At 44.5% G+C, this 25,669-nt stretch overlaps 3 protein-coding genes across 14 annotated transcripts in view; 2 read left to right on the top strand and 1 right to left on the bottom strand.

The window, feature by feature from the left end:
- The window catches only part of BAK1 (BCL2 antagonist/killer 1), a 38,195-nt gene extending 30,805 nt beyond the window's left edge, over nucleotides 1-7,390 (top strand). For both annotated transcript variants that reach the window (XM_028734033.2, XM_077928889.1), the window contains 3 exons: nucleotides 28-171; nucleotides 3,765-3,945; nucleotides 4,364-7,390. In XM_028734033.2, coding sequence (XP_028589866.1) covers nucleotides 28-171; nucleotides 3,765-3,945; nucleotides 4,364-4,471 — 433 coding nt within the window. In that variant the 3' untranslated portion in view covers nucleotides 4,472-7,390. The remainder of the gene's footprint in view (nucleotides 1-27; nucleotides 172-3,764; nucleotides 3,946-4,363) is intronic.
- Nucleotides 7,391-10,421: 3,031 nt separating this feature from the next.
- The window catches only part of OARD1 (O-acyl-ADP-ribose deacylase 1), a 43,688-nt gene continuing 28,440 nt past the window's right edge, over nucleotides 10,422-25,669 (bottom strand). For 4 of the 10 annotated variants that reach the window (XM_077928877.1, XM_077928886.1, XM_077928887.1 and 1 more), the window contains 2 exons: nucleotides 12,397-12,483; nucleotides 10,422-10,570 (listed from right to left, as the gene is read on the bottom strand). In XM_077928877.1, the coding sequence (XP_077785003.1) occupies nucleotides 10,537-10,570; nucleotides 12,397-12,483 (121 nt within the window). In that variant the 3' untranslated portion in view covers nucleotides 10,422-10,536. The remainder of the gene's footprint in view (nucleotides 10,571-12,396; nucleotides 12,484-25,669) is intronic. The other 6 variants (XM_077928882.1, XM_077928883.1, XM_077928881.1 and 3 more) reach the window with 4 other exon arrangements.
- TSPO2 (translocator protein 2) lies at nucleotides 17,600-24,605 on the top strand. 2 transcript variants are annotated; one of them, XM_077928888.1, is made up of 4 exons: nucleotides 17,600-17,855; nucleotides 19,482-19,696; nucleotides 21,062-21,200; nucleotides 22,882-24,605. In XM_077928888.1, the coding sequence occupies exons 2-4, from the start codon at nucleotides 19,524-19,526 to the stop codon at nucleotides 23,059-23,061; spliced, it is 492 nt and encodes a 163-aa protein (XP_077785014.1). In that variant the 5' UTR covers nucleotides 17,600-17,855; nucleotides 19,482-19,523; the 3' UTR covers nucleotides 23,062-24,605. The 2 variants fall into 2 exon arrangements, with proteins under 2 accessions (XP_077785014.1, XP_028589877.2); XM_028734044.2 differs by having other exon boundaries at nucleotides 17,601-17,855; nucleotides 19,474-19,696.

The raw sequence follows: 25,669 nt of genomic DNA, 5'->3' as shown, positions 1-25,669 counted from the left end.
TAACATGGTCATTCATCTCTTGGGCAGCATCAACAACCAAGTGGGCAGGCGCCTGGCCACCATAGGGGATGACATCAATGCACGGTATGACAGCGAGTTCTCTGAGATGCTGAAGTCACTGAAGCCCTCCAGGGACAATGCCTATGAGTACTTCGTCAAAATAGCCTCCAGGTAGGTCTCCCAGACTCTACTTCTCCCTCCCCAAAAAGTGAGAGGCTGGCTCAGTTTTCTGATATGAAGAGTTCTCAGATGTTGCTCTGTTAGGTTCCCTCATAAGAAGAGGGAGAAGATTGAGACAAATTTTGGGCTTGTTGCTTTAATGTAGTTTGCTTTGATTTTATTGAAGTTGTTTTGGTTTTAATTGAGATTGTGTTTTTTTAAAAAAATCTATTTAGTTAAATAAAAACATATACATCAATAACCTACAACAATAAAGAAATAAAGGACAACAGTATAACTGAACAATAATTAAACATACGCAAGACGTATAGAGAGAGATTTGGGTCATTGCATTCACATTCTCTGGAAAAAGAATAATGATAATGATAACAACAATTGGTGTTGGAGGACAGCAACTTTAAAAACGTACTTGTTTCATTTATAAATATCAGGCTATTGTCCTCCGGGTCTTACGATGTTCTTGCGGCTGAAAAGTTACTAAGAATTGCAAATAGTAGCATATTTCACAAAAGTCATTACAGAAAAGTGGGTGATTAAAACAGGGGAGTAAGTGTGGACTCGATATGTAACTGCAGTTTTTAGGAAGGGACTTCGTACCCATTTTTGGTCCTTATTAAGGAAAAAATGCTGCCACTACAAGGATTCCATCTTGACTGTCATTTTCTGACCCACACAGCTTTAATTGCATGTTCACGCCACTTGTGTGATCAAGGTAGGAGGTTTTGCAGAAACTCTGCTCAAAGTAGTGAGCCAAACACCTGGACCCTCCCCATGCCATGTTGCAAAGTGAAGGGATCAACCCATTCCCTCTTGCCAAGTTCTTTCTAAACCAGCAGGCAGGTAGGGAAATTACCATAGGTGGTCTGGCAACAAGCAGCTTTGTTGCGGCCCAGAGCTTGTCCACGGTGGTCAGTTGCCAAAAGAAGGATTTGGGTCAGAGGTCTCCCTCATAATTCTCTTTCTGCTCCCTGACCCACAGCGCATACATGCCTATAGATGGGTGCACCCATACTCGTTCCCTGTGAATGTTGTTTAACTGTCTCTTGTGTCCTCTCTTCCTGCTCTCCCCTCCTTGGGAAGCCAAGCAGCGTTGCTCTCACCCCTTTGCCACCTTGAGGTGGTCAGTGTACTGCAACCAGGTAAATTAACCTACAGTGCTTTCTCTTCCCTCTCTTTCAGTGATGATGTGTGTGTGAACTCTCTCCATTCCATACTATGCCTGCTGAGCTTTTTACAATGGCATACAAATCTTCAAGGTTATGCAACCTAATGAGACATGCTTCCATGTTTAAGTCTCATTTTGTCTTATAATTCTGGTTTTTTAAAAAAACACAACAACCATCACAAAAATAATGATAATCCTGTTGTGATTTTTTTATTATTCTGCCAGTCAGCCAAAGGGGTTCTCTGAGCAGCTAACAATCAAGTTGAAATGCATGTAAAATTCAGTTAAATATTAGCCAAGTTGACTGGCAAACGTCTCGGAGCATCCTGCAAAAAGAGGTGGCATAGTTCTATAGATGGTGCCACCTCAGAAAAGGCCCTACTACTTCCCCCTAAAGACTGTGGTACCCAGAGCAGAGCTATCCTGAAGATTTAAGTGCCAGAGCAGGCATCATATGGGATGTGTCTTGCTGTTTATGTGGATAGCAATTCTCAGCTTTCACAAGTCTTATTTTCCCCCCTTTTCTTCTTGGATGCCAAAGGCATCCAAGTATGTGCTGCTTTGCTTCTAGAGTGAACACTGTTTTCCTTCGACCATGTTGCTGGCCCTTGAACACAGGGTCAGATTTATTTGCTGGGTTATTCAACTGTAGATTATGGGCACCTCCAGTGTAAATGGCGCCATGGGTTGCAACTGAGGATAGGATTTGCCACAGCCCATCACTCTTTGTGCTTTTCATTGCCACAGACCAGTGCTTGTACTTCGCAGTATGAACATAATGTGGTGTTGCAGCTGTACAAACAGAAGAAAATTTGTTTTCTGCTTAGATGAAATTACGTGACTGAGCCTTAACCCTGTTCCAATATGACTTTTGGAAGCAGATCTCATTATATTATTTTTATAATATTTATTACTTACCCTTTGCCAGCAGGTCCCAAGGCAGGTTACAACAATCTAAAATTCGGAATTAAAACAGCTAAGGCAGTACAGGCTTGGCCTGTGCATTCAAGCAGAATTTAGGGGAGAGAGGTACCATTTGAAGCCACAGGTGGGGAGTACTATATTTGTGCGTGTGTGCTTTTAAGTGAAATTTATTACAAAGTTGTTTCTTCATTTTTATTTGTATGACTATTAGTATATTTGTATGAATATTATATATATATAAAAAGTCATAATCACCTGCAGTCTGAAATGACAGTCCATTCTGCCGTCTTGGGATGCTTCTACCTCTTTTTATTGCATGTTATAGAAGGAGCAGGGACGCGGGTGGCGCTGTGGGTAAAACCTTAGTGCCTAGGACTTGCCGATCGTATGGTCGGCGGTTCGAATCCCCGCGGCAGGGTGAGCTGCCATCGTTCGGTCCCAGCTCCTGCCCACCTAGCAGTTCGAAAGCATCCCTAAGTGCAAGTAGATAAATAGGTACCGCTTTCTAGCGGGAAGGTAAACGGCGTTTCTGTGCGCTGTGCTGGTGCTGGCTCACCAGAGCAGCTTCGTCACGCTGGCCACGTGACCCGGAAGTGTCTTCGGACAGCGCTGGCTCCCGGCCTCTTAAGCGAGATGAGCACGCAACCCCAGAGTCGGTCACGACTGGCCCGTATGGGCAGGGGTACCTTTACCTTTACCTTATAGAAGGAGCACCTCTCCCAATATCTCCCACCACAAGTCTTACAATCTGCGGAGGAGGCCCTACTCCTGGTCCCACCTAACATGGTGACTTGGGGTAGGGCCTTCTCTACTGTGGCCTCCCAGCTGTGGATTGGCCACACATTTTCGTAGTCTACAAGTAAACGACTTTTTTGTTCTGTTAGGCGTTTGGGGAGGAGTGAGCTGAGAATTGTTCTTCATCGTGATTCTTAACTGTAAGATAGATGTTTTCATGGTCTCTGGTCCCCCCCCCCCCCAATATATATTTGCTGTGTTGCTGTATTTATCATTTGCTGTACACAGCCCGGGGATCCCTTTATGATGAAGGGTAGATTAGAAACAGAATGAATGATTGCAGCCTCACTTCCAGAGGAGTTGCAGCCCTTGAGAAGCCCATGTGGCTGGCCTTCCGGGACGCACACTGCTCAGCTGTAGAAAAGTACCTGAATAGAAAGTATCTACATTTTAGTAATCTGTGTACATTTGGATTCTTGGGAGGAACAGCTTGAACAAGATCCGAGTGACTGAAGGCATATACACAGCCTTTCCCCCCCTCGACGATATAAAAGTCTTGTTAAATATGCCTTGTGCCTTAGCACTGCTCAGGGGAAGACACTAGCATGCTGTTGAATGGTGAGGGGGCAGGTCAGAAAGTTGCTTTTAATGCTACAGCAGCAGACTGCGAACAAGCTGTGCCTCAGTAGAGGGTAGCAAAGGGCTGGCCATAAAACGTAGCCTGAATTTTCTAAGAATAATAATATGGTCTCTTCCGCAGTTTGTTTGAGAGCGGCATCAACTGGGGTCGTGTGATAGCACTGCTGGGCTTCGGCTACAGGATGGCAATCCATGTGTACCAGCAGGGGTTGACCGGCTTCCTAAGCAGGATCGCCCGCTACATGGCTGACTTTGTGCTTAGAAACCGCATTGCCCAGTGGATTGCCCAGCAGGGAGGATGGGTAAGTGAACCAGAGAGCTGTCAAAGATGAGTGGGTTGGTTTTTAAAAAAAACAACACACACACATTTCTTTTACTATGAAAGTATGCTGGGACTGATCTGGGGTGGGCAGGAGTGGGCGCAGTAGAGCAGTGCCAGGCTGCTTCCCTCCCAACAGTGGAGTCATTGCTGTCTACTGAGAAGGTGTTGGGGGAGAGATCAGGGCTGTGCAGGGCATTGGGGGTATGTGCCAGATCGACACTGTTGGTGCACCTGTGCAACCTCAGGCTTGCCTCCGTAAGCTGCTGGTGCACCTTCCTGGCATCTAACTTTTCTTTCAGGGAGTGGGGAAATACATGCCAAGAAATTGCTGTGGTTCCCCTGGAATGGGTCCTCCCAACATTTCTGCAGGTAACAGTATTTTTTCCCTCCTCCTCTAGGCGGCAGCACTGGACTTAAGCAACGTTTACTGGAAGTACGTGGTGACAGTGGCCGCCGTGATTTTGCTGGGCCACTTTGTGATGCGGCGCTTCTTCAACAACCAGTGACCGGGAAGGAGAGCGTCACTGGCCGTTTGCATCCCAGCCACTGACTCGCTCCTGGGAGGTGACACTTGTCAAGGAGGATTCAGGAAACAACCAAAGGAAGCCGGATGGTTCTTTATCACCTTCCAATATGACACCAGCTTATTAACCATCCACATGGAGATTTCAAACACAAGAAATCCGCAGCATAGTATTTAAAAAGGTGGAACTGAGTATGGGAGACGATTTATTACTTCAAGAGACCACTGGGGGGAGGGTGAGAAAACAACAGGTTGGTTACATTCACAGTGTTGCCAGAGGAAAAGCAAGGGATGTTGTTTCCTCCCTGAAATCCTTAAGAAGGACAAGTCCTTTTCCAGAACGTTCTCAGGGCCAGCATAATCCCAGCTTTTGCAATTCCATTCCTAAAGAAAGCAGAAGGTCAAGCAGCATGCACAGCACTGTTGTTTGCTCAGTACAGCTGTCAATTCTTCCTCTGCCTTATGCTTTTCTAGTGCTGAAAGAATCATGTGGCTGATTGGGAGATCATGTAGATTTGCTCCTGGGTTATCAGCATGAGTAGCACCTTCTAAGATCTGTAGATGTACACCTAGACAAAGCCTATCCCAGAAGGAGCGGCCGGGTGAGACAATGTCTAAAATATTTCATTCCAGTGGAACCTCGGTTTTCGAACATAATCCATTCCAGAAGACTGTTCGACTTCTGAAACGTTCAGAAACTGAGGAGCAATGGGCAGTCAGCAAAATCTACTGAGAAAATTGAAAAACACACAGTGGAAGCTGTTCGACTTCTGGGGCACATTCGAAAATGGAAGCAATTACTTCCGGGTTTTCGGCGTTTGAAAACCAAAACGTTCAGCTTCCGAGATGCTCGAAAACCAAGGTTCCACTGTCTATGCAGACCTATTTGTCATCCACCAGATTATTTCCTTGATCAGGCATAGAGCTCAGTACTCATTAGTTGATCACTCTCATGCCCTCACTCTCTTTTAACTTAGTTGCAGTGATCCTTCTCTGTCAGTGGAGAGCGCCAGCCACTGCAGAAGTTATGAATACGCTTCTTTTCATGCAGCAGAGATCTCTTGGTTCCTTGCGTGCCAGCATTATTGCTGTCCACCTTGACCAGGTAGTCTGTGTATGCAGTTTGGGAGGGGGGCAAAAAGTTGCTGAAGGAATTGGGGGAGGCATTTTTTTGTTTGATTCCGTTATAATTATTTACCCCTTTGACAATCACTAGCCCAAAGCTTCAATTCCCTTTGACGCAAATGGCGTCAAAAAGTCAGCACATGAATTGGTACCCCTAACGTAAGATAGGGATGAGGGATGGGGGACCTGTAGACCTCCAGATGTTATTGGACACAAACTCCCATCAGCCCCATACAGCATGGGCAGTAGTCAGGGATGATGGGAGCTGTAAGGAGGGCCACAGGTTGTCTAACTTTGCCCTAATAAATGCAATCCGATCAGAGTAAATATGCAGAAGATCAGGCTGCATTTTCTACAGGTTTTAGTGTGAAAGTTGAGCATGTGCTTATGTCTCCCACTGAAATTGATGGGATTTGGAAGTGCACGATTGGAGCTGTCCTTGACTCCAAGCAAATGTGCAGAGCTGGAACTTGCCATTTGAAGGAGTTCTGGTTTTCAAAGTCCTTAGCTGCAGAGTCCTGCTTAGCTATAAAAAAATGCAAAAAAATAACAACACCCCACCAACCTGTCCACATTGCTTACTTAACTCTTGTTTTGTATAGCTTTTAAACTAGGATAAAACTGCATTGACTGCAGTGAAGCCAAGATTTTGAGCACAAAGGGTTCCTTTCCCTCGCTTTACAAAGCTATACGGCAAACGCTTACTTTGCAGCTTCTTTCATCACTTTCTTGGTTTCCAAGAGCTCTTAAGACAAATACTTAGAAGCAATGTATGCATTTTCTGTACATTGTTTGTTTGCTTTTTAAAAAAAGTCACACCGCCTTGATTTCTTCTGAATGTGCATGCCAGCAATATTTATTTTGTTTAAAATGTTTGATTTGGCTAACAATAATTTAACTTTGTCATGGCCTTAAGGTTTGTCGTGGTTATGTCTTGATGCGTGCTGAACTTCATCCCTGCCCAATGCAATCTTACTTTTCTGAAGTCCCATTTTGTTTCCAGTGAGCCTATAGTCTGACGACGAGCTGCACATCTCATCATTCCTTACCGCTGGCTATGCTAAAACTGGGATTTGTCTGAGAACAGATCAGTAGGCTTCTGCTGTGTGTGTTTGTGTATCATACTAAAGTAGGAAAAGAATCTTTTTCGGAACAGCAGTTGTACAAAAAAAAATCCATAGTACACTTATGTGGATCTAATCTATCAAGCCTATGGTAGCTTACTTCTAAGTAGATCTACAAAAGATTGGGAATCTAAGGTACTACTCATGGTGAAAATTGAAGCAGGGTGGTTTTTATTTGTTTAGTTTATGCGAAACACTTTGATCTTTGGCACCACCCGCCATTGGCTCAGACTCTGCCCGCTGCCAGTATATAGGCCCTGGGAGATTTCTCCCAAGGAAATGTGGCCGTGGCAGGGAAGAAAGAAGAAGGTTGCTCATCCCTGCTGCATAGGTACGCATCCTGCCACTCAGCTCAAGGGCTGGGTGGCAAACAATTTGAGTAAAAAAGCAAATCCAGGAGGCAGGGAGGCCCTGGTACTAGCTGGTCCACACAGTGGCTGTCAACCACTGTGGATTTCACCAGCCAGAGTGTCCATGGATACAGAGATGGTAAAAGTTCTAGCAATGAGAACTCGCGTACAGAGATTTGTCGCAGCAATGTATTTTCAACAAATAGCCATTTCTGCCAAAGAAGAGCAAAGTAAAATTGTGGGAGAAAAGGAATCTGTTGGGAACGGGAATTGCTCCAATAAATCTTTGTATCGCTTTAGGAATTTTTGTTTCTACTGATGGAGAAATTATGTGTAGATCAAAAGGTTGCACCATTCTGAGTTGCTTCAAATTTAAACATGTCGTGTCATATCTTCTGTCATTTGGGACCAGGCTAGCAACTGCTGAATAAGTGACTCATATATATATATATATATATATTTGCTTTCGTAGATTTTCACGGGTACAGGAATGCAGGTTTTGGTGTCCTCGGGTGTCTTCCCGTGTAAAAGTTGGGGTGTCTAGGCGACGTTTCGACGAGGTCTCACTCGTCATCTTCAGGCTGGTGCTTTCGGCTTCTTGTTACTGTCAAGGAAGGGAAGTTGGTTGTTGGCTTCTATTTCCATAGTGAATTGTATTTTGGGGTGTAGGCTGTTGAGATGTGTGAGGAAGCTGCCCAGTTTTTCCTTCCCGTGTGGCCAAATTACAAAGGTGTCGTCAACATATCTGAGCCAAAGTTTGGGTTTGTGTTCTGACTTGTCTAAAGCATTGGTTTCAAAGTGTTCCATGTACAGGTTTGCGATGACCGGTGAGAGGGGAGATCATTCATATATATATGAATGATGATACAGTGAATGCAGGTATGGCGTATGTAAATGATAAAGCTGCAGAAACACAGGCTAGGGTACTGGATGCAGAATTTAATTTCTTGAGAATCTCAGCATTGATTCTTCTACAAAATAAGCAAGAATCTAAGCTCTTTTGACTGTGAAGATACATCTGAAATGATGGGCAATGCTGCTGAAATCTCAGAGGTGGCTAACCAAAATATCTAATTACTAACAGTGGGGCACCAGTGACCTCCATAGCTTTTTCACCCCATGATTAGGAAAACCAGACTAACAAGACAATCTTAATCATGCATACTTTGAAGTAAATCCTATTGAATTCAGTGGGTCTCACTCCCCAGTAGATGGGATTAGGAGTGCGGTCTAAATTCTGCAAAATCAGCATTTGTGCAAGTTTGCCTAATTTATGCTGGAAAAAGCATTTTAAATTTCAGAGCATAGAGTTCTGGGTAGAGGCAGAGGTCGGGCTTCACCAGCATCTTGGTTTGAGAAATGCTGCTTAAACGTTTGAAGAATGTGTGGCTTCAAAAGAGGATTAGACAAATTCATGAAGAATAAGGCTATCGATGGATAAGTTCTACCTCCAGTTTCGGAGACAGTACACACCCAGGGAACCACAGGAGGGATGCATGCTGTTGTGGCTTCCCATAGGCATCTGTTTGGACCACTGACTAAATGGGCCACTGGTCTGATGCAGCAGGTGCCTCTTAGGTTCCAAATGAACACCGTTTCTGGGGGCTGGTCAGTAGCATTTGACTGTCTCCTACCTAGCAATGAATTTCCTCCCCCCCCCCAACATATATTAAAGGCTTTAGCTAATATTCTGTCCATCTCATTTCTTCAAGGGTTTCCAGCTTAAAATCTCCATCTGTGCCATAGAATTGGTTGCCCCTCTAGAGCATAGGAAACACTCCTGGTGACACTTGTGGCAGTTCTGGGTTTATAGCCATGAAATAGGTAGAGGCAATGCTTCTCCAAGTAGACTGCTCAGCAGTCTAAACTACATGAGCCACTGAGGAAATCTTTGGGGATGACAGTTACGTTTTTACATACATACTTGAAGCCATAATGTAGCTATGAATCTTCTCCCTGTATTCTGTATTCTATTTAAGAAGCTGCTTATTATTTTCCGTGCATCACACCCAGCTTTAATAGTCCCCTTGCCCTCAGGGATTCAAAGGGAATGAAGCTAATAATCCAGAGGTACCCAGCAGGATATCGGTGCATCCAGCAGAATTGCTTTTCATTATCTTGCCTCCTTACCTGCAAGGCGATCGCTCAAAAAGTGAATCACTGCTGGACGTGTGAATCGCTGGAGGAAGAAGAAAGAACGTCTTCCGGGGAAATAAATACAAGTAGGGAAAGGGGCTGTCCTCTTCAAATCACATTGCTTAATGGCAATGTGGTGTGCATGGCCAAGAGTTTGGATAATTCCAGCTCTAAATGCAGATCCTGAATTGAGTGTTTATTGGAGGAAAAGAGTCTACAGCTATATCTCCTGCTGTATACACAGACTGCTTTGGGATTTGGAAAGATGTCCCTCGTGGTGTTTAATACAACACAGACATCTAGAAGGGATTGCTGTTCTGGTCTCAAAAGGCCAAGAAAGACCTTCTATTGGATCTGGGTATATAAGGTTTCTTGCGTGTATCACATCATGCACCAAGCAAAAAACAATTGTGCCTTTCTACCTCCATCAAGATCTGACCCCTTCGTGGGGGTATGGTGGTGCTACTGCCTTTGGAGATACAGCGAAGGTGCGTCTTATCACACTCCCCAAATGAGCACTCCAGCATTCGTTGCGTGGGGTATTCATGGGGAATGCACTGGGTGGTTTTCCTGGAAAGCTATGCCTTCTATGTACTTCTGAATTGTGAAGTGCCTGGCACACTACTGGCACTAAGTAAATGTTAAATGGTAGTTTCTGTAATATATATGTCAAAATAAAAGTTATATGCAAATACAGATGGTTTTAAGTTTATGTTATTTAAGTGTATGAACATGAGCTCGAAATACAAGGTGTTTCCTTAATGTGTTTCTGGGGTTTTTTTGTTACTGTGGAGAGCTGTTTAGGAAGTGGCTTTGTTTTGATATTTTACATTTTTTAAAAAGTGGATTTATGCTTCCAAAGCTGTGTCATCCCACTTACGGCATGAAGTTGTACAGTTTATAGAAGCCATCTTGGTTTTCCCTATAGTTTACAGCTTATGGGAGAGGGTTAGACAACATTCTAAGTCAAGAATGTCTTTGCTCCGTGTGGCACAGCAGCAAAAGGAGTGCAATCTCTTTTCCTAGACCCTGCCGTTCACACCAAGCCATGGCTTAGCTTATGCAATGGAAGTGGCTTCTGCACTCTGCACAGCTCACCCCCCCCCCCCAAAAAAAAACCCCAGGCTCCTTAGTATATAAAGTGACAGGAAAGTGCACTGGAATACGTAAGATAACAGTTGTTTGATGTGATATCATATGACCTCTCTGCAAACAAATCAGGATGAATGCAAAATACAGTAGACTGTCAGGAAACAGCCTGGGTATTAAGAACATTACCTGCAGTGTAGGATGAAAGACGGAAGCACGGACATTCATCTCACCTCCTGCATTTCCCACGCTAGCAATCTAATAAACAAAGACAATAAAAGGAAAGTGGAAGCTAAAAGCAATTAATGAAGACTGGAAAAGGCAACAGTCTTAAATAGCCATAAAAGCAGCATTGCCTACTTGCTGACAAAATCCAAGGCAAAAAAGGTAGGTTTAGGTTACGATTAATTCTAAGCACACTTGCCTGGGAGTAAGCTTCATTGAAATTAATAAGACATACTTCTGAGTAGATCTGCATAGGATTGCATTTGTAGGAGTTTTGACTGGAAGCTGCCATGGCCATCCTTGTGAACAGTCAACCCAAATGTGAAAAAAACACAAGGGCTGGTCAATTTCAAACTAATATTTGTATGTTTTTGTTGCACACTGGACCAACAGGTCCTGGCAAGACACTATTGTTCTGCCTTACCCAACTATTTTTGTGTGCGTGTGGAATGTACTGCCATTCCAAGGTAGGTAAGTTATTGACACAATTTATATCCCACCTTCCAGTAAAATATCCAAGGTGGCTTATAGTCTGGATAAAAATACACAAGCTATAATAAAAACAAGCACAGTATCAAATAACATCACCGAAATCGGTCCTAAAACTAAAAGTCACCTGATTTTCATGCCACAGATGCCAGCTTGTGCCAGTCATTCCCACTAATGCTCTTTGCCTCTAACAGCAGCTGCAGCTGCTCAAAGAGCTCATGGAGGATTCTGGAACCCCCCAAAAATGCATCTCCATGTCATTCCAGACATCAACTAGCCATCCAACTGGATGTAAAGACCTTCATTGCCTCTCTCTCTGGAGTTGTAGGCATCTGTTGTTCTGTACCCTTGACACTCTATCCTCACCAGTAGTTTCCACTTGATTTCACCGCTAATCTTCCACAGGAAATCATTTCCCCAAATGCATAAGTTTTGACCATTTTCAATCAGGCAATGGAGAACATTTAGGCATACCCTTTAACGTAAGGATGGGGAATGTGTGGCCCTCCAGATGTTGAGATTCAGCTTACATCAACCCCAGCCAGCATGACCAATGATCAATGGTGAATGGGGTATTGTAATCCAGAAATACGGAGAGGGGCACAAATTCACCACCCCTGCTATAAAATGAAAGGGTAGTAGAGCTTTGTGGAAGGGCCATCACTCTGGATTGAGCATCTGCTTTGCATGCAGATTCAATCCCCAGCATCTCCAAGGACGGCTGGGAGAGAACTAGTCTGAAACTCTGGATTGCCAGTTAGGGTAGACAACATTGAGCTAGATGCATACATTGAGTTTGACTCAGTATAAGGCAAATTTCTATGTTCCTACATGACTTAAGAACCGGGCTCCGAGTTTAAAATTCCCAATTAAGTTTTCCATTTATAGATTTATAGAATTGTCATTACTGTTAATGCCCCTTACCTTAATATAAGGTAAAGGGTAAAGGGCCCCTGGACAGTTAAGTCCAGTCAAAGGCGACTATGGGGTGTGGCGCTCATCTTGCTTTCAGGCTGAGGGAGCCAGCGTTTGTCCACAGACAGCTTTCTGGCTCATGGCCAGCATGGCATGATTGAACCGCTTCTGGTGCAACGGAACACCATATCAGAAACCAGAGCTCACGGAAATGCCGTTTACCTTCCCGCCGCAGTTGTACCTATTTATCTACTTGCACTAGTGTCCTTCGAACTGCTAGGTTGGCAGAAGCTGGGACAGAGCAATGGAAGGGTGCTGTTGCAGAATTTGAACTGCTGACCTTCTGATCAGCAAGCCCAAGAGGCTCAGTGGTTTAGACCACAGCGCAATCCTGTATTTTTATATACCACCTGCCTTATCCTGAATGGCTGAGGATCGCTAGATATCTCACTGACCTTACAAAGCAGGTTGTCGCTTTTCTGAAGGAACAACAGGCTGAATGAAAGAGGTCCAAACATGGCAGCCCAGGGCAGAGCTGAAATCTGAACAGAGAGACATATAGGAGCATGTGAAACTGACTGTTGGCCCACTAGGTTTGCCACACATCATGTTGCTTCCGAGGGGTCAAAGATAACAAAATGCATCCAAACAGAAAATTGTACATTCATTTAACCCCATATCTAGTCATCATGGTTACCAAGTGTTGGACAAACAGTCCTGGCACTGTTGCCTCCCTTATTCTGATGCATTTGTTGTTTTAGCTGGCTTTGCCCTGAATCACCTGTGCCCTCCCCCCATTCTGCTCCAGAGGGTCACCCGACCCTGTGGAGCAGGTTTTGTGCAGTTTTGGTGGGGTAAGGAAGTGCTGCTGCATGCGCAAGAGTCTGCTCACATCACATTGGATATTGCCCTTGACTATCTCTCCCTTCTAAGTGTTCCTGGCACCCTGGTATGCCAATGAGATGTAACTGCAGCCAAGCAGTGCCAGAGGAACAGCTGTCACTCGTGTCCCAGCCTTTTCATCGCATGAAAGCCCTTTCATTCTGTCTACAGACTTTATTTTATTTATTTGTTCAATTTATTCCCCTCCTTTCAAAACAATTCCAGTACAGAAGCAGACTAGGAAAGAGCTCAACTTATAAGGCTTGTTAAAAGAGGAAGGTCTTTCGCAGGTGCTGGCTCTGGAGCAAATTTGCGCGACTGGAGCATGGGGATCTGGTTGAGTCTGGTCTAGCCAAGCAGAGATGGCACCTGTCTAACATTCAAGGGAAGGGAATGCCAAAGGGTAGATGCTACAACACCAAAGGCCTGATTCCTACACTGGGTGGAATGGACCTCCTGATAAGGTGGTGTCTGCAAGAGGCTCTCACAAGCATCCCAGAGAAATGGGACAATAATGGTTATTTCAACAATTCTAACGCTGTGGATACCAAGGATGCCCACATCACTTGAGGAACCAGGTTAATCCACAGAGAAACAAGAGTGCACTGGTAACCCCCAGGTCCAATTCTACTGAGCATGCATTACATTGGCAGATGGGGAGCAATGTGCTACTGTAACTTAAGCGGGATCATAGTCTATTCTTAACCTTCCTGTCTCATAGCAGGTTCAGCAGACGCCCATAAAAAGATACACACCAAGAATGCTACCAGCTGCACTTGCTCCTGCAGGATTCTCTCTCCCTCTTTGTTTAGTGGAAGGTTAAACATAACAAAAGATAAATGCCCCTCATAAAAAGGGCAGCTGCTGTCTAACAATCCCCCTCCCACAAAAAGAGAGAGCCTTATAATGGTAGTCAACCAAACTTCTCAATTGTAGTTATTAACTCCACAACAGCCAAGGTTAAGACCTAATTAAATTTTCACCTAAGGTAGCATTGGAGTGAAGGAATGTAAGTCCCGAAGCAGACTTCACTGATGCCTAATAGCTCCATAATGGGCCTAACACCAAATTAATCTGAGCCTCCTTCACCTAATCCCACAGGACATTTTTTTTAAGCAGCTGTCCTGGGGGAGAAAGATACCCAAGGGGAAGGCATGTAATTGACTCTCATAGCCATGTTATATTTTGATATTTTGTAATGTTCTATTGGCTGCTTTGAGATTTTTTAAAAATAGAAATTGGTACCGAAATGACTAATACATTCATAACCAAAACAAAAATAAAACAGGATGGGGGCCGCCAGTGAGCTCAGGACAGAAAAAAATGTGCCTCAGACTTTTCTAATCTTATATGCCCCAGTGTCTCTGCATCAATGTGTCTGAGGGTATTTCTACACAGTGGCAGCCTCTGGTCTTAGTATATAGTATGTTTTTGCCCTAAGATGACATGGTAACTAAGGGAGACCCTGCTTCCCCATCCAAAGTAGTCACATCCTGGGAAGCGGAATTACCTGCCTCAACCAGCCTGTTTCCTGGTCTCAGCACCCCTATGTCATCTTTTTGTTTCCCCTTCCTTATCTGCCTCAGACTGCCCACCCCACTCTTCAGCATAGTGACGCTTTGGGACTCATGGCACCTGCACAGGAGGAATTGGGAAGGTGTGGTCCTCCCAATGTTGTTGCACTCCTCCTTCCATCGTCCCTGACCACTGTCGATGCTGGCTTGAAGGGAGATGGAGTTCCACAATGTCTGGAGGGCCACAGGGTCTCCATCCTTGTTGTATATTCAAGGAAGGGACACAGTGCCCTGGGTGCATGTGATTTTGCACAAGTAAGTTTACTACTGTTTTTAATACATGCCCAGCATCATACTTAAATCAGCTCTAAGCAGTTACCCCTGAGATACGGATATATTTTATGACAGGCTGAAAGTCCAACTCCTGCTGTGCTTGCTACATGACCCATGGCACAAGGAGAGCATTTTGTTCTGGAGGTCTTTGAAACCTTTGTCTTGCAAAGCCAAACTCAGATCCTGGAAATGTGTGCCCCACACTTTAGAACTGGAGATCAGCACACCTTGTACTATTGTAGATGCAGCCTGTTCCCTTTGGGTCTGGTCCAGTTTGCATACTGAGAATCAGATTTACCTAATGTCCTGGGGACCAGGTTGCCATTATATATCCAAATAACACCAATGATGCACGTATATTGCAAACACTTATCTGACAACCGAGAAGGGAGCTAACAAAAGGGAGTGCATCCTTCCTTCATCACAACATTGTCCTATGGCCTTAGTAAATAAACTGGGTTTCTCATTAACTTCACAGTTTGCTCTTTCCAGTTTGCATTTAATACAGTAGCAACTGCTTCCCTAGATACCCAGTTGCACACTGTCTTAACAGTCAGGCAGAAAGAAGCATTAAGATTACAGCCCTACAGTGTGATTTCCATTACCAAAGAAATTCCATTATGAAACTGTCTGCTGTGGACACTGCAATCTTGGCTCTGGAGCAAATTTGCACGACTGGAGCATGGGGTCTGGTTGAGTCTGGTCTAGCCAAACAGATAACTTCAGGTGGGTTCATAGAAGAATGTGCAAATGCCAGATCTCCCTGTTATTTTTTTTTTTTCATGTTCATCCTCAATACTTGGAGAACCATCTATACCAAACAATGGATCACATGTGCTCCTTCGTACGACATGAGAATAGCCATAACAAGTGCAGATTCCCACCAACACACTTGGGACACTGCACCTTGCAAGGAGAATCAGGACTGAACCAGCAATGCTGTCCTAAATTCCTTCTGTGTTGGTTCTATATGCCTTTTATTTTCACCCTCCCTGATCTCTTAGAGTAAATATGTTCGATAAAAACACATGTAATTAATGTCTGGGTCAATAGCTGGTCTAAGCAGTACTTGGGGCTCCAGATTTCTCCTAGGCCAACACCGCAGACAAATTTTGGATGTAGCAGAACTGTTATTTGTCATCCAATCTTCACATCAGTTCTTCCTTGCTTATTGTCAAACAAGGAAGAATATTAAGTACTCCGTTGCAAAGATCTCAAGAGCCTTTGCTCTTCTGTCTCAAGAAGAAGTTGAAAACACAAGTGAGCTATTCCCAAAGGCCCTATGAAGGAAATTGCTTTGGGATAAATAGTCCATAGTCAGTGACTATCTATGCTGAAGAACATAAAATATCTCTGCTCCCTGTGTTGTGGAAGCAAATGCCCATTCACATCTAATTCCAGCTTCCCATACCTAAAACACTCAGCAGAATGGCACACTATCTCTCACAGCAGGTGGCAATAATGACAGCAATAAGATAAGACTCAAGGAGGAGGCTTGCTGAAGGTGTCCTGCCCAAAGCTGATCTCACAGACTTCTTCGTTATAGTTTGCTTGCTCAAGCTCTTTGCCGCAACAGGCATTGTACTGACATCCAGATGCCCATTATTGGATTAATGCATTTCACTTGCTACTTTGAAGGGACAGCTGCATGCAGAAAGTTAACGGCACTTACAGAAAGCTCTGCACAATCACACCAGCTCACATCTGCTCCTTAGTACAAATGTCTCCCACCAAATAATTTTCTTTAGCACCATTCGAGTGCAATAAAACATAACACTAATTATGTGCAACAGCAATAATATTAAATTCCATCTGGACACATCAGCCTTGTTTCAAGGCATAAAAAATTAGATAACTATCCATAGCCAAAGCGAATGAGTCTTTAATGCTCTCTGTGTTGCAGGCAAGCCGCTAATGGAAATGGATGTCTAGCTTTTATTTGCATTTAGCATGCATCTGTAATGTTGCTGTTATTTATTCAAGTGGCTTATGCTAACTTTGGCAGAGAGGTGCTCCCAAGTGCATATGGTTAATGAAGGTTGCACAGCAAAGAGCATCAGTAATTAAACAGCAAACGCAACAGCTCAGATGCTTATGCACCAAGGGTTTCAATACTCAAATGGCCTGTTTCAAATGCATGGGAAGGGGTGCATGGAGTTTGAAGGGAACTGGGGAAGACCAGAGCATTCAAAGAGATTTGTAGACATTATCTTGGCTGGTAAGCTTTGCAACAAGAATTTGGCCCTTTGAGGACCACCGGATGCCCAGCAGCTAACCCAGAGGGATGAGAGATGAGTGGAGGGAGTTGACAGCGGTACGAGGCTAGGCTAGCAGCTCTCTTTGGTGTACAGCAGGAGGGTGGGGAACCCAAGGGTCACATTTCCTCCAGTGAAACCTTCCACACGGCATTGGTGGGAAGGGCCAGAGGCAAATGTGAGCAGAGCAACAATGTAAATGTTACCGTTGTACAGGACGCTAGGTTCTATCCTCCATCTAGATGAGCAATAAGCATTATCAGAGTTCAAGGACATATTCCAGCCAGTAAAAAACCAGGGGCGCAAAGAAGGGCTGGTAAGGAGTGTGGTGCAGAAGATGACCTGGGGAGAGGTTATAATGGGGTCTGAGGTTCTCTTCCTGGTGTACAGCCTGGGAGCTGGCTCACCACCTCATCCTCTTCTTAAGAATCTCCTTAACCAAGCTTTTACAACAACCCTGGAAGGTAGGACACTACTATCACCACCATATTCTGAGTGAGGACTGAGCAATGGCCTGTCCTAGGCCCTTCGACGAGTTGATTATGGCAGATGGGATTTTTTTTAAAGGAGAAGCTTCCTAGTTCAGCTCTGAATCTCTTCTAGGAACTGCACCAGCTCGTCAGATGCCTGCGCGCTTCCTCAGCCCGGCCTGACTCTGACGGGTGACTGGCCTCGGAGAAGGGTCGCTGCTGTACCCCGCCCTCTGCAGCCTGTTACACAAACGGTGCGCCTCCTCTCTCCTTATCGTACTTGCACGCCGCAGTCCCTGTTGTGTAACCCGACCCACACAGGCTCTTCCCAAAGGCGACGCCTCGCCCCGGCTCTCTCCCTCCCGCTGTTTGGGCACAACGAGAGCTCGAGAGAGGCTGAAGCCCATTGGCTCGCTCCTCGCGTCCGCCCTGGAAGAAGGCGAAGTTCCGCTCCGGGAAGGTAAGGGAAACAAAAGGCGGCGCGTGGGGGGCGCCCGAGCCGCGCAACTTTGCCAGGGTGGTCGCGTTCTGTTGCAAAGCGGGACGTTCCATCCGCTCGGACAACGGAATACCTCTCAAAGAAGCAACACGGGCGCAATGGCTCCCCACCCCCCCAACCCATTCACACACAGCATGCAGCCAATTAAGCCACGCTGGGCTGCGTCGAGGCGGAAGGTCAAGCCAAGCCACCTCTCCGTCTTTTTAGAAACGTTAACAGCAAAGACCCCTGTGTCACCCTGAAGCGTGACCAACCGAACGCCCTTGGATTGTGGCGGGAGAGCTTTCCTGCGCGACTCTAGTCCGCGAAAGCTTGTATCATATGCCGTCTGTGCAAAGCGTTTTCGCAGGCTGCAGCAGCAGGGCTCTCTTGCTGTTGCTGAGTTTTTTTTAAAAAAAATATTACTGTAATTCTAGAAATGTGCAATGATCCTCCCTACAGTGTTACCTATTCTCCTCATCTGCTCATCATAGTGTAACAAATTGAGACTATGAATACGTATTAGAATTTCAGAATGGGAATCAAGATTCCTGTTGTCTGTGGAGCTGGAATTAATTTTTTTACAAAACAAAACTGAAAACAGGAAATACTTCAGTCAAGAAAAAACATCTTACCTATGGGGAATTCCCAATGGAATTAAATGAAGAGATCAAAAATAACTTGTTTATTCCACCTATCTTTAACAGAGCATTCAGGCTGCAGGGCGTGTGAAATATTTTTTTCCTGATCTCCAATAAAGGCAAACAGTATCAGAATTTTCTGTTTGATAAGAAATCTGATCCTCAGCAAACTCTAGTTTAACACCAGGCTCTCAATGGGACTAAAAAGTCTTAAGTTATAATCCTATAACTATTTGAAATGAATGGGACATACTTCAGGGGGTGGGGAAGCACACTAAATCTGTTTTCCGATCATTATCCCTGACTGCTTACTAGAGAATCTGCTGTCTGGTACACAGTTGTTAAGTGTAATTATGTAGGTAAGGGTTTGCCAAATGAAAAAATAAAGCATGAGAATTGCTTTGCCTTAAATAAAGCTTGAGTGGCTGTCTGGCAGGGATGCTGTAGTCACAACCTGCATTGCACATCCTGCATTGAACAGTGAGCTGAGACTTGATGGCCTCTAAGGTCCCTTCCTATTCTATGATCAAGGCCTATCTACTACAGCATCTTGTCTTCTACAGCAGATGAGCACCCCCTATTCTTTGTCTCCAGCATCCCATACGCAAGACATATATGCTAGTTCTGAACATGAAGCTTCTAACGGGTCATAAGTGGCCTACTTGAAGAACAGCAGCAGACTGCTAAGGGGAGATAAATTTGCCAAATTAGATTGCCATGGTCTTAACAGCATTCTTGATATAGTAAAATGGCTTACTCTAACTTTAAAATGCTAATAACAGCATCCTCGAAGGAAAAATAATTGGAAAAGGAGCATCTGCATCTGTCCCTCATTTTAACCAACACAAGAAAAAAGATCTTTGCTTTATTTGCTTTAACCTACAGAAGGAAACACATCTTAAGTTGAGAGTACCTCCCAATGTGAAAATAACTAATGGTGTACAATTACCAATTTTCAGTTTCAAAGGCACAGGCGCAATCCGTATTTGCTAGAACTGTCTGGCTGAGGATGTGGGTCCACGCTCTTGGCTTCACAGCCTTGCCCCACCTTGGTGGATTCCTGGGCTGGTTCTTCACTCGGAAGGAAGTACCCACGTGGTTTGAAGATCTGAAGAAACCGTCATGGCGGCCACCCAATAAAATGTTCCCAGTTGCTTGGACGACACTGTATACAAGCATGGGGTAAGGCTTCCTGGGCAGCCCCTTCCTCTTCACTCAAGGCTCCAGTCCTAAGCACATGCTAGAAAGCAAGCCCAACTGAATTCAGTGGAACTTAGGTCCAAGAAAAAATACATGGGAACAGACTGACAGCAATTCCATTTGCCTCTGCTGCTTCCATGGTAGCCTTTGTAGCAACTAGTTGGCTGATTTCCTCTTCACAATGGGTTTTATCCAGTTAGTCACACTCAACATAGATCCATGGAATAGACACAACTAACTCAGGTACCTTCATTTCAGTGGGTGCTACCTGTTGCAATTAATCCTGACCCAGTGGCTCCTTGCTTCCATCTCCCTTCTTGCATTTCATGTTGGGAATGGCTATCCTAGAGTCCCCTGCAATGGATTAAGTAGTGTCAGGATGCTGCCTTTAATGAGGATGTTCCAGTCTACTGTCTCCATCTAGGAGGACAGAAGTTGCGACTGTTAGGTTGCAATCCTAAACAGACTTTCTTAAGAGTTAAGCCCAAAGTACCATTGAAAGTGGGCCTGGTTTCTGAGTAGACAGGTATAGAATTGCACTTAATATCTTAGACCCTTCTGCACTACTTCTTTAATGCAGATTCCTTGGGGGCTCAGAACTCCTGCTAGATTGGTAGTGATAACCAAAAATGATGCAACATTAAACTAGCTCTGGGAAATAGAGTAATCCCACAACTTACACACATTTATATTGTGCACATTTAGCTTTACACGTGTAGCAAAAAACTAAAAAGGGGTGGAAAGGGGGCTGGGTTCCTGGGGAAATGACGTTGGCAATCGGACCCACCATTGAACCCAATGGGTTTTGACTATGCAGTGGTACCTCAGGTTAAGTACTTAATTCGTTCCGGAGGTCCGTTCTTAACCTGAAACTGTTCTTAACCTGAAGCACTACTTTAGCTAATGGGGCCTCCTGCTGCCACCGTGCCGTCGGAGCCCGATTTCTGTTCTTATCCTGAAGCAAAGTTCTTAACCTGAAGCACTATTTCTGGGTTAGCGGAGTCTGTAACCTGAAGCGTATGTAACCTGAGGTACCACTGTACAAAATTTTGGCTTTAGGTGCAATCCCCAGAATGTAACCCCTATGTAAGTTGCAGGCTTTCTGTAGTGAAATTCTAGCTATATTGATAAACTAAGTGCTTGTGCGGTGGCACCATAGATTTGTTATGTCTTATCTTTGAGATTTCTACTGAAAAAGCTTCAAAGGTACTAAGCCATCATCTAAGCTGCATTTCACTGGTGTTAAGGCTTACACGGGAAGGGTTGCTCAGAGTAGTAATCCTACTGAAGCAAAGCTGATAATGTGGCATTCAAAAGCAAAGCATTGTCTGGTTTCCTTTTCTGCAGGTATGCTTCATATTTGGTGTGGAAGGACCTTGATGGCTTCAACAGTCAAGCAGTTGTCCCACTGGGCCTCTATGGAGCTCAGCTTGCACTGAACTGGGCATGGACTCCTATATTCTTTGGAGCTCACAACCTAAAGCTGGTAATGTATCCCAAACATTTGCTGTACCATTATGTTGCCTGTATTGCAGTTACCTTTTTGGGACCTCCAACGAGGCTGACTAGGAAACTGCTGGGCTAAAATTGTTCAGTGGAATGTGCAGACTCTTAAAAAAAAAAATCCTCTAGCAGGCATGTTTATGTAAACGCACACACTATTTCTGGGCCTCAAAATATACTGAGTTTCTGCTAGAAATGTCAAAACTAGGAAGGTCCAGAGTGAGGCTTTCAGTTGTTGAGCCAGTGGGACACAGTGCTTCAAATGTTAGACCAGAACTGTGGAGAAACCCACTCTGCCATGAAGCTCACTGGGTGAACTTGGGCCAGTCATAAGCTCTCATCTTAAGCTACCTCACAGGGTTGTTGTGGAGAGAAAATGGGGGCAAAGTTCCCTGTAAGAAAAACAGGATATAAATGTAACAAACTAGAACTACTTCCTTTACGGCTTTGTTCTTTGCTCTCTCTGGCCCCAAGCCCTTGATTTTCTGTCCATGTTCCCAAAGGGTAAAGCAGAAAAAGAGGGCAACACAACCTGCTACAGAACAAAGCAGGCAGATATGTTAATGTGTTTTAGTGGCGATTAAAGTTCCCTGGGCACACAATACATGAGTCTTCAAGCAAGGTCCTCCATAATGTTTGTAGCTGGCATTTAGTTACAAGGAGAATTTGATGAACTGGGGCAAAAGGCTTGCATGGCTTGTATCCACTTTGCAGCTGGCTCCCGCCAGTGATATCAGCCCCTTGCAGTTCTGTTTACTGCCTTCAAAATTAAAGCAGCTGGTTGCCTCAAGAAGGGTGTGAAGCTAGCACCGTTATGATCGGGGTGATCCATATTCTTCAGTTGAGAATGGTGTGTCTTGAGATAAGCAGCTCTGAGCACCACACCTTGACCTAATCAGCTAGCAAAGGCCAGAGCTTCAGTGCGCTCATTATTCATATGTGCCTTATTAAACTGTAAAATGCCAAAGTGTTAATAAGAGAATATGTATGATAGGAGTTGTTTGGATTAGCACATTTAGACACTTAGCGCTGCATTAGAGATGAAGAAAAGGAGAGCCTGGAGTGTTCAGATGGCTAAATTCCAGCCTCTAGGGAACTGAGAAAGAATGCCAACATTTATAAGCACAGATGGAAGTGACATTACAACTTGGAAAATTTGGTAATAAGGGTAATAACTCTTATCCTGCTCTGGTAAAGGGAATATGGCCCACCCAGCCCCATCCTATGCTCTGCTGTCTACTGGCACAATAGCATGATATCTGGTGAAAGGATTCTATAGTTGACACCTGGGAAAACCTTGCTCTAACACTATGAGCTGGATCCACCCTGTGCACTGAGCTAGCCGCCATCACTACCACTAGTGCCTGCTAAATAAAAGCTGCTGTCCCGATTCCTGCATTGTGCAAAGATCTTTGCAAGGGAGGCAGGGAATTGAGGGGACCAGCAACTTGTTCCAGTTGCCAATGGAGCAAGGCTTCCACTGACAAAAAGCTCTGGCATGAAAAGCCTGAGAGGTATATGGGAGCAGATGGGGCAGTCCTGGAGTGCTCAGCCACTTGCTTTGTGTAGGATCGTTCTCACCCTTGTGGTAAAAGAAGAGACTGCGTCTTTTGCATTCTGTCCAGTGTGTCAATCATTTAGACATTGCTGTTTCTCTTTTCCAGGCCCTGATCGACATTGTGGCTCTTTATGGGTTAGTGCTGGGCACGATGTATTCCTGGTACCCTATTAACAAAACAGCAACACTGCTGATGCTGCCTTACCTTGCCTGGCTGACCTTAGCTTCTTCTCTTACCTACCGTATCTGGAAAGACAATCCTGAAAAGGGAAAGAAGAAAGAATAAGGAAGGAACTGGGGAAATGGACATATTTGGCGAAACCCTTTGACCCTGAGATCCGGTACTATGGAAGGAAGTTAATTTAACTGGCACAAAAGCATTTAGCATTTAAGGGTTGGGAGATGGGGAATCCTTTACAAAATGCAATGGCACATATTAAGAAGACTGTTATACATTCTGAGTTTGAAAACCACAGTTCCCATCCTCATTCAAAGCACTATTTTATACATGTTTACTCGGAAAAGTCTCACTGAATTGATTGAAGCCTAATGAGACGATGTTGTCAGGCAACATATAGATAAGCCCTTCTTACAACTTTGGATTAGCTTTGTTTTGTTTCACTGAATTGTAGTTAGAAGACTACTTTAGAAAAATCTGGAGGTGCACTAGACTCATTAAGAGTTGAACACCCATATATGCGTTGTACTAATGAGGGTTGCTTCACACATTCTTGCTTTTTAGGTGCATACATTAACTTTTCCTCTCCCATTTCCTCCCCTCTTCATTCGTTTCCCCAAGTGCCATAATTTAGATTGTAACACATTGGGGCAAGGACCTATATTTTTTGGTTGGCTTCATTCCAATGGCATATAAGCAGTGCAATCCTACGAATGTCTATTTGCAAGTAAGCTATATTGAGTTCAGTAGGGCCTACTCCCAGGAAAGCGTGTATAGGACTGAGGTGCAAGTCTTTATACACCTAAACATGTAAAGTGTGGATGTTTAAGCACTGGTTTTTGGTTTTTTTTGTGGAGTTGGGAATAGCCTCAGGCACTCTGTTAGGTGGATACTCAGTGGCATAGCTGGGTGAATGTATGAAAAGGCTCAGATGCTGAGAATGGAACAGGAATTATTTTCACCCGACAGGAGGGTTTGCTCTGTTTTTACAAGTCAGTTATTACATGGGCAGATGGTTACACATGAATGCAACATGATGAGGAATTTCACAAGCCTTGTTTTCATTTGTTTAAAGTAAAGGAATTCAGTTTTAGTGCTGGCGACAGAACCGAGCAACTGCTGGAAATGTGTTTGAGTCCCCAAAAGTTATAGTATATTTGCTTTTGCTGCTTGAGATTAACATGGCCAGCCCTTTGGAAATAGATTTAATAAGTTGTGGTTTTTTTTAAAAAAAGTGGGGGAGCTGCTATTATTGCTTCTTTCTCCCAGTAGCCCTTGGTGCAACCTGAAATCTGTTTAGCATCCAGCAGAGGCTTACGTAATGAAGTTTGCCCAATGCCCTCTTAACACTGCTACAAACTGCAGACTTTGGGGCTTTGACATCATATTCTGCTTTTTCTCCCCTTTGCATTGTTTTGTTGAACATCCAGCCTGACCAAGTGTTTCAGGCAGTGCATTTTTCTAGAAGAGGCGCCAGAACTCACTATGAATGCCTCCTTTGTTCCCTTATAATGGCAATGACGCCCACCTGAGAGGTGCTGGAACTGAGTTCCGGCAAGTTCCGCCTGAAAAAACCCGTTTCTGGGGAACATAAGCTTGCTCATGACTTTGTGAATTTTGCTTTGTCCTAATAAAGGTATTGTCCTACTGTGGCTTTTGGATTTTTTTCCTAATGGGCAACAGAGTCTTTAAGCAGAGCAGGCAGGCTGGTTTTCAGGACATCTGGAGGTCAATGCATAAACATCAACTCCTTCACCCACCCACATATACAGTTTAAAACACAAACTGGAAACTGCCTTGAAATGCCTTTTGAGGGCCACCATGTGGGTAGGAACATATGAATCTGTCTCATACCTAGTCAGACCACTGATCAATCTAGATCAGTACTCATAGATGTTGATTTAGCAGCTCTCCACAGTTTCAGACCTACCTGGAGATTCTGTGGACTGAACCATGGACCTTCTCATGTGCACAACCACAGAGCAACAGCTCTTCTCTGACACTGTTCACAAGTGATCACAGGAACTACATTGACTGGCAAGTCCAATGCATCTGCTCTGTGATGGAGACTCCTCCATGGGATCTTGAATGGTGCTCTGGAAAGCTTCTGGGGGAGACAGGATTCTGGAGTCCTAATTTTAAAAACCTGCCTTATTCCAGAATCTAGAAGTAAGTAGGTTTTCGTAATCAGTGCAATGATTTGTATTTTATACTACTATTAATATTGCTGTGAAGTCATGACTGATGGTCAAAGGCCAACTCCGTGTTTCCCTTCTTGACACTCAAGAACAGAGGGAATAGGGGGGTTGGTGAAACAGGACCCCGCCAGGGGTGCTGGCCTGCCCCCAATCACTTATTGGGCACGAGTCCTCCCATGATACCTCGAGAGCACACACACTCCAGCCCCTGCTTTGCCCACAGGAGGAATCTGCTGAGATCTCTAGCAGGAAAAGCTGCTGCTGCTGCTGCTGGTGGTGGTGATGGAGGAGGGAACAGAAAGGCGTCCTCAGAGCAGCTTCCTGGTAGAGAGCAGTGTGGGTGTCTCATCCAGCCCCAAGGAGGCACATCCCTCCTGATGTCCAGGCAACCTCTACTGCTTCTCAGATTTGGGGGGGGGGGCAGCAATACAGTTCCTTGCCAGGGGTTCAAGGGACACTAGGTATGTCTCTGACTAGGAACATTTCCAGCCCAGTTTGAACTGGATGCAAATTATGTA

The sequence above is a fragment of the Podarcis muralis genome, chromosome 5 (genome assembly GCF_964188315.1).
Source record: "Podarcis muralis chromosome 5, rPodMur119.hap1.1, whole genome shotgun sequence".
Lineage (NCBI taxonomy): Eukaryota > Metazoa > Chordata > Lepidosauria > Squamata > Lacertidae > Podarcis > Podarcis muralis.
This window is presented reverse-complemented; position numbering and strand designations above follow the sequence as displayed.

What these genes read in the sequence shown, in the direction of transcription:
- TSPO2 (XM_077928888.1), top strand. Translation starts at nt 19,524, where the DNA reads ATGTGGGTCCACGCTCTTGGCTTCACAGCCTTGCCCCACCTTGGTGGA. An exon ending in ACACTGTATACAAGCATGGG is followed by an intron (nt 19,697 to 21,061) that starts GTAAGGCTTCCT and finishes CCTTTTCTGCAG; the next exon opens with GTATGCTTCATATTTGGTGT. An exon ending in GAGCTCACAACCTAAAGCTG is followed by an intron (nt 21,201 to 22,881) that starts GTAATGTATCCC and finishes TCTCTTTTCCAG; the next exon opens with GCCCTGATCGACATTGTGGC.